Source organism: Diaphorina citri, unplaced genomic scaffold (assembly GCF_000475195.1).
Source record: "Diaphorina citri unplaced genomic scaffold, Diaci psyllid genome assembly version 1.1 scaffold2411, whole genome shotgun sequence".
Taxonomy (NCBI): Eukaryota; Metazoa; Arthropoda; class Insecta; order Hemiptera; family Psyllidae; genus Diaphorina; species Diaphorina citri.
In genome coordinates this window covers 5,087-13,654 of record NW_007379835.1, presented here as the reverse complement: position 1 = coordinate 13,654, position 8,568 = coordinate 5,087, and the positions used below count along the sequence as shown (strand labels likewise).

At 40.2% G+C, this 8,568-nt stretch overlaps 1 protein-coding gene across 1 annotated transcript; it reads right to left on the bottom strand.

Moving 5' to 3' along the window:
* Nucleotides 1-1,713: 1,713 nt before the first annotated feature.
* On the bottom strand, nt 1,714-8,523 carry LOC103518877 (serine/arginine repetitive matrix protein 1). The gene is made up of 9 exons (XM_026830554.1): nt 8,349-8,523; nt 6,399-6,413; nt 5,951-6,159; nt 4,914-5,374; nt 4,065-4,764; nt 3,686-3,701; nt 2,508-3,224; nt 2,255-2,436; nt 1,714-2,109 (listed from the first exon to the last, which is right to left on the bottom strand). The coding sequence occupies exons 1-9, from the start codon at nt 8,521-8,523 to the stop codon at nt 1,714-1,716; spliced, it is 2,871 nt and encodes a 956-aa protein (XP_026686355.1).
* Between the last annotated feature and the right edge of the window lie 45 nt (nt 8,524-8,568).

Sequence of the window (8,568 nt, the reverse complement as noted above, 5' to 3'; positions counted from 1 at the left end):
AGTCTCATGTATTTTACAGGTTTTATTTTAAATAATCAAAAATGAAGTTATGGTTCCATAGAATGATGTGATTTAAATTTTCGATGCGACGCGACACCAAATGGGAGCGATTGGAGTGCGTCCCAGATCTAACGCGGATTTCAAATTTCTACCACCCATCACGGATAAAATTCCGTTCTTCGTCTGGAAATGAACCCGAACCCTCCCGATTACCAGGCGAGCGTCTTGATCACTACGCCACTCATACGTACGTTTGCTTGGACTTGTCCGTTTGCGTAACGTCTGCATAATATTGATGTAAATATTTAAAATCTTGACTCGAACTTTAAGCAGTCTTGACTCAAACTTTAAGCAGCAAAGTCTTGAATCAAAAGCAGCCAAAGTTTTGATTCAAAAGCAGCAAAATCTGTCCACACTTCCCACTAGTCTTGTCCATGGTTCATCAGATCAAGGGATTTCATATAGTAACCTCGTACATGTTGATAGTTCAAAGAAGTCATTGAATGTGTCCACACTTCGCACTAGTCTTGTCCATGGTTCATCAGATCAAGGGATTTCACATAGTAACCTCGTACATGTTGATAGTTCAAAGAAGTCATTGTTCATAAAAAGAAACTAATCTGGTTAGACTCAATCTTACAAAGGGCTTTCCTTTAACTCATACTCAACTTAAGTCGCTTCTGGGATTCCAACCGCGAGTTCTCTCGAATATGAATCCAACGCTTTAAAAACTACACTAAGGAAGTCATTTTTCATAAAAAGAAACTAATCTGGTTGGACTCAAATCTTACAAAGGGCTTTCCTCTAACTCAACTTAAGTCGCTTCTGGGATTCCAACCGCGAGTTCTCTCGAATATGAATCCAACGCTTTAAAAACTACACTATTAGGACTGAGTCATGTTTCACATGAAAAAGTTTTATGTGCACTTCGCACTAGTCTTGTCCATGGTTCATCAGATCAAGGGATTTCACATAGTAACCTCGTACATGTTGATAGTTCAAAGAAGTCATTTTCTACAGGACTTTCATCCTTGTCACTCCCCTTGTCTTCTCCCTGACTCTTGATATTATTTAGTTGCATATAAGATGTTTCATCGTCCAATGTTTTGTATCCATCTCGTTTGACTTCGTCTGTGTTGCTATCCTTATCACTACCAGGGCCTCCTGGTTCCTCAATACATATATCTCTCAGTGCTGCATATCTATCTTCTTGTTGCTGTTGAAAGCTTTGTGTACGTACAGGTTTATTATTCTGAGGTGTAGGTTCCTCAGGTTTCTCTTCATATTTATTCTCCCCCACATCATAAGGTTTCTCCTGTACTAACTCTCGGAATACAGCGTACTTATCATACAGGGAGGGTTCGTTAGAGAATTTATTCTGAGGTGTAGGTTCCTCAGGTTTCTCTTCATATTTATTCTCCCCCGCATCATAAGGTTTCTCCTGTACTAACTCTCGGAATACAGCGTACTTATCATACAGGGAGGGTTCGTTAGAGAATTTGCCCTCAAAGTCTGCTTCAAACGTGGCTCCTTCCTCTCCGAAGGCATTGGATTTCCGACGTACTTGATCCTCCTTGATGGCATCACAAGTTGATCTTTGGTCTTCCTTGGAGAGAGAGGCCATGTATTCAGTGAGTTCTCCTATGGTTAGTTTAGACAAGGAGCTGGGTGACATATTCAATGCTGTAGCCAATTCACTAAATCCTGTCTTGGTTAGTGTTTAGTAAAGTGAAGTGTTTGACTACGTCTGGTATAATGTTGTTCTACATCTGATCCACTCAGTTCATCATGACTATAAGGTTTCCTACGGAATGGTTTATCTTCTTCACTCACATCTTCACTATACACTGGTTTTCTTCTATATCCTCCATCATCCTCTACTTCGTCCTGACTATATCTTCTTCTCCTTCCTATTCTGTCCTCATCATGTGTCTTGTAATATTTCTTGTTATAGCGTTCCATCTTCTCCTCTGGTTCTGCATAAGGTCCAGCACGCGTGCCATAATGTTTCTTCACATAGATTTCTTCCTCACTATCATACGCCTCTTGATATTTCTTGCTACATGGTTTCCAATGTCTAGGTCGTGGTGACATCTCATCACTCTCTACATATTCTTCATCCCATGGAGATTCTTTACTTTCTCTATGATAGTTTCTTCACATAGATTTCTTCCTCACTATCATACGCCTCTTGATATTTCTTGCTACATGGTTTCCAATGTCTAGGTCGTGGTGACATTTCATCACTCTCTACATATTCTTCATCCCATGGAGATTCTTTACTTTCTCTATGATATCTACTTGACTTCCAATTTCTCTCTCGTCTCGCATGTTCAATTTCATCTCGATGTCTTCTTCTCCTCGTTTCACTTTCTTTCCTTGTTCTTTGATATCTTTCCTTATCATCCCAGCTTGTGTCTATACTCCATGGGGACGTTCACTTTCTTTCCTTGTTCTCTGATATCTTTCCTTATCATCCCAGCTTGTGTCTATACTCCATGGGGACACTCCTTTCTTTCTCAACTCTTTCCTCTCTTCATCCAGGGAGGCTGAGGCACCCCTTACCTTACTCTTGGTTCTACTCGTCGTCTCCCAGTCTGGGAGTTCAGGTTCAGTCTCCTGCCATGGCGAAGGATCTCGGGAAGACTTGGGCCAAGGCGAGGTTTTCCTTCTCCTCTCTCTCTTGTTCTCATAGTATTTCTTCTCTCTAGTATACTGTGGAATGTACGTATCATCATCTTCATCGTTATCTTCATCATCACTCCAGGAGTGTCCATTCTCATCCCACTCCCATGCGCGTTCTCTATGTCTCCCATGATCTCTCTTCCTATCCATCTCCTTGTCTGTATCCACCCACTTGGGTTCGTGGTTTCGAGATTTCTTTGGTTTACTCATCTTGACAGGAGGGGCTTTGAATACAGCATCCGTACCTGGGGAGGAGGCATCCTCAGTAGCAGACCAAGGGGAAGGACTAATGCTATCCTTGGGTACAGGACTCGGTTGTATAGGAATAGGAACTGGCTCCTCAAAACATGCCCAAGACGCGTTGTCTTTCTTAGACGCAACTTTATCTCCAAACTCTCGACTACCTTTATCAGCAAAGTCTCTAATGCTATCCTTGGGTACAGGACTCGGTTGTATAGGAATAGGAACTGGCTCCTCAAAACATGCCCAAGACGCGTTGTCTTTCTTAGGCGCAACTTTATCTCCAAACTCTCGACTACCTTTATCAGCAAAGTCATCAGAAAAAATGAATCTTTGGTTGGACCTTTACTTTGGATACTACAGAATGGAACAGGAGGAAAAGAAGGAGAGGGAAGGAGGGAGAGATCATTTTTTGCTAAAATGGGTTAAGCAACCGAATTAGTTAAAATCAAAAGTCTAAACTTAACCAGACTGCTCAGTAAATTGGATTATGTTTGAGTGTGACCACGGGTATTATTGGGTGTACAATAAAAGTATAACATCACACTTTTTACACAATTTTAGGTAGTTTTTTTTTACATTTTACGTACCTATACCTACTTCTTACCAATAAAGTACTAACTTAACAGAAAGGCAGATCAGTTTTTCGTTTTTGATCATTAAAAGAGATTCTATTCCACAATAGAGGAGATTCATTGTATTGAGACCAGTCCCTATAAAAACAGCTTTAAACTTAAAAAAAAAAAAAAAAAAGACTTACATGAAGTTGTGACAAACTTAAAAGCGAAATACGAATTTCGAGATTATATGATTATACTGAAAGAGAGACTTGTTTTCATATTAATATTCGGGCCCACACTTGGAGATTAAAGTTCATCCCATTCAAACAATTTGATTAATTAATTTTAGACTTTGGATTAAGATTAACTGATCAAGTTGGTTGATTGAATAGCTTCTCTAAGCTTGGGCCTGAGAAAATAATCAATCACAATGTTTTTCTAAAATAATAAGTCAACTAATCACATATCATTGGATATAGTTAATAGTCCGAAAGAGAGCAAGAATATCAGTATGTCAATGAATCCTAAAAATAAAATGAGTATCAAAGATGAAATAATGGAAATTTTAATTTTGAGAACTTCCTCTCCGAAGGCATTGGATTTCCGACGTACTTGATCCTCCTTGATGGCATCACAAGTTGATCTTTGGTCTTCCTTGGAGAGAGATGCCATATATTCAGTGAGTTCTCCTATGGTTAGTTTAGACAAGGAGCTAGGTGACATATTCAATGCTGTAGCCAATTCACTAAATCCTGTCTTGGTTAGCTGACTGAGTGTCATATCCAAGGAAGTTTTATTGACAAGATTGGTGGAGTTGAAATTATTGGGCGTCAAGTAATATTCAGTTTCTATAGAAGAGGAAGAGATAGAGGATTTCTTAGGTCTCTGAGGTACATAGCTAGCATCATATTCGGCGGATAACTTTGGTTTTCTTACAGGCACAGGCAGGGGCGGTGCCTCGCTAGGAACAGAGGGGAGACTCTCATAATTCTGAATATAATCATAGTCAGAATGTCTGGAGCCAGGCCTGGGCATCACGCTAGGGGATTGTTTCTTAGGAGGGAGGGGAGGAGGTTTGATAGAGTAGCACGTGATGGCAGGACGGGGTGGGGGTTCAGGGGCGGAGGTAGGGGAAGGTGTATCCATGGTTCTACTTCTCAGATACACCCCCTCCATGACAGGGGAGTTCCTACTGTCATCACTCGCGTGTTGCGAGCGACTTCTTAGCTTGGGACTACTTAACTTCCCGCTACTATTCGAACTTGTACTTCTATTACACCTGAGTTTCCTATTTTTAGACATGGATTCAGATACACCCCCTCCATGACAGGGGAGTTCCTACTGTCATCACTCGCGTGTTGCGAGCGACTTCTTAGCTTGGGACTACTTAACTTTCCGCTACTATTCGAACTTGTACTTCTATTACACCTGAGTTTCCTATTCTTAGACATGGAGGGAGAGCCCAAGGGTGTTCTATTCTCAGGTGGTAAGGTTACCTGTAGAGGACCCATGTTGGCTCCGAATAGTTGACCGTGAGGTTGTTTCGGCGGGCGGTCAAAGGATGTAAAGTCAGCAAAGGGTGTGTCAAATGCATCCTCAAAGTTTGGAACAGGGGCTTCCGTCTCAAACGGATCTATCTTGTTGAATGGATCCATAGGGTCGAAACTAAGACTTGTATTTCTCTCTCGACTCCTATTATCATTCTCATAGTCAGCTATCTCCCGTGGTACCAAATCATTGAGGACTTGCTTAGGAGGATTCTTCAGATCAGAGAAGAAGTCTTTCTTGTCTACATAGGGTTTAACCCTACCAGTACCCAGGGGGTCTAACTCCATGAATACATCGAATAGGTTGTCCCCACGAGGCAACTTCTGAGATCTAGAGCCGTCCTGCAGGAGAGAAGAAAAAAGTATTCCAATTAATTATCGTTAGAAAAAAAATGTAAAAATATTTGCAAATAAAAAAGTGATATAAAATAAATAGATGATTGTCGTGTGAAAGAGGGTTTAACCCTTCCAGTACCCAGGGGGTCTAACTCCATGAATACATCGAATAGGTTGTCCCCACGAGGCAACTTCTGAGATCTAGAGGCGTCCTGCAGGAGGGAAGAAAAAAGTATTCCAATTAATTATCGTTAGAAAAAAAATGTAAAAATGTTTGCAAATGAAAAAGTGATATAAAAGAAATAGATGATTGTCGTGTGAAAGAGTATTCAAACTTGTTTTCAAATGCTCGGAGTTGACTATTAGGTCATTTTCCCTCGTGCATCCCAATACTTTGCTACCAAGTTGTCGTTGTTTGAAAGGTCAGGACATATTAATAAATGTTCTGCGTTCATAATTGCTTGCAGAGAGTATTCAAACACAGAACTAGAACAATATCTAAGAAAAGAACAGACAGGAGGAAGAAAGATGGAAAGGAAGAGGATATAAGGACGAAAGAGATAGAATTGAGCATCCACTTACCTGGCTACTTTGTCCAAAAGGTTCATTCTCAAAAACACTCCGCGTCTCCTTATCGAACCAGTGTTCTTTCTGATTTGGCGCTGACGCACTACCGCTATCCGTCCGTCCCGTACTAGAGGGGGGAGGGGGTAGTTTGCTGATACTGATGGAACTCGGTTGATACTTTCTGATTTGGCGCTGACGCACTACCGCTATCCGTCCGTCCTGTACTAGAGGGGGGAGGGGGTAGTTTGCTGATACTGATGGAACTTGGTTGATAAGTGGAGGGGGGAGGGGAGAAGGAATCACCAAACGGATCTTCTACCTGAGACATGGAACGAGGCTGACTTGGAGCCTGAGGGAGAGAGGCGAGAAACAAACATGAGAAATATGCAAAGGAATTTTTCCAATCTTACTCTCCACGTCATCTCGCGTTGCCATGACAACATTGTTAGGGTACCTCACTCACATTGCAAACTGTCGCCTGAAACATACAAAGATTGATTGTTAGTTGTAATGATGTGAAATAGGACACAAATAGACTCTCAAATACAGTCAAATCTGTCTGATTAGGAATTCAAGGGAATGGCAAATTTCCCCCCAATTTATCCAGGTTTCCCATTTAGACGGGTCCCAATTAGACGGGTTTGACTTTACTGTATCACATTAGACGTTTAACATATGAAGAGGAAATTGATTGCTCAATGACAGTAATGATGTAAAATTCGACATAAATACAACAGGACAGAATGTTCTAGGCTTACAGTCAAAATGAATAGGTAGGTATAACAACAGAGGTCTCATCTTCTCAAAATCTTTTTGAGATAAAGTGTCCAAATAATGACACACTTCAAGGTGTATTGAATTGTTTTCAACTTGACTATGACCTTTCTCCCTACCTCCATATTATAATAATAATAAAATGCTCAATTTGAAAATGGGCTTTATCATAAGTATGTGAGTGGTAATTTGAACCACTGCCTCTCCAATGGCAAATACCCATTGCCCGCTGTCACAAACCGAGACAGGAATATTTTGTCATGAATGAGAAGAGTCTAAAACCATTTGTCATGGCTTGTTACAGAATTGTTTTCAACTTGACTATGACCTTTCTCCCTACCTCCATATAATAATAATAAAATGCTCAATTTGAAAATGGGCTTTTTCATAAGTATGTGAGTGGTAATTTGAACCACTGTCTCTCCAATGGCAAATACCCATTGCCTGCTGTCACAAACTTAGACAGGAATATTTTGTCATGAATGAGAAGAGTCTAAAACCATTTGTCATGGCTTGTTACATTGAATCATGTGTCATAAGACATAACTTGTTACACTGAAACATCATGGCTTGAAACCTTTGACTTTAAATTCCTGATAAATTAAAATTATTGACTGAAATGAATCATTACATCTTGCATCACAATGGCAATGCTTGACCTGTAATTTGATGATTCCTCATTTTTTTCCTCACAAACTAGCATTTTTTTTATATATAAATTAGGAAAGGGCTGAACCAGCTGTTTCTAACCTAGGAAATGAAAGTCTTTTCCTACTGACCCAAAGCTAACATTGAAATCCAACTTTCATGACCACTAGCACACTGTGCGAAGTCCTGCTTCACCTTATTGTATCTTCCTACAAAAGTACAAAACTAAATCAACACTACGTATGAACTTCAAACACGAATAATCGCTACGGTAAATTCAATTAGGACTACGGGAAAAGAAAAACATTTACTTAAGAAATAATTTAATTGACACGGGCACACTTTGAGACGAGGAGAAAATATTGAGAAAAGTCACAAGAAGGTTTCTTCATCACGCTACAAAGAGACTAGGCACACTCACCCCCACCCATTGTCAAGAGGAAGGGAAAAACTCTGTGTGGACACCTTAAGAAAGGGGACAATTCGTTTTTTGGTTTTTGGACCTCTCCCAAATATTATGGCCAATTCTTCTGTGTTGAAGCTTTTAATCAAACCAAAGATCAGAATGTGAACTTGTGCTGTTTTACACCAGATGTAGAACAATACAATTAACAATTAAAAATCCCTTCCTCCTTTTATCAGTACCTAATAATCTCTGTGTGGACACCTTAAGAAAGGGGACAATTCGTTTTTTGGTTTTTGGACCTCTCCCAAATATTATGGCCAATTCTTCTGTGTTGAGGCTTTTAATCAAACCAAAGATCAGAATATGAACTTGTGCAATTTTACACCAGATGTAGAACAATACAATTAACAAAATTAAAATCCCTTCCTCCTTTTATCAGTACCTATGTATATGTATATGTACACTCATCTTCCCAAAAATCATGCTTCACAAAAGTAAGACCATTTCTCATTTTTCCTTTTATCAGTACCTATATCTATCATGTCAAAAACATGCTTTACAAAAGCAAAACAATTTCTCACTGACCTCTGTCGAGCGCGGTGGACGCAAGTCTCTTGGGCGAGGCTGACAGAGACCGGAACGAGTTCTTAAGCTGGACGAGGCCTTTCCGTGGCGCCTCCTTAAGTAGGGTGCCAATGTGGACATCCGTGTCTCTCTTGACTTCCGAACTAGAAGAGGACACGTCATCTCGCGTTGCCATGACAACATTGTTAGGGTACCTCACTCACATTGCAAACTGTCGCCT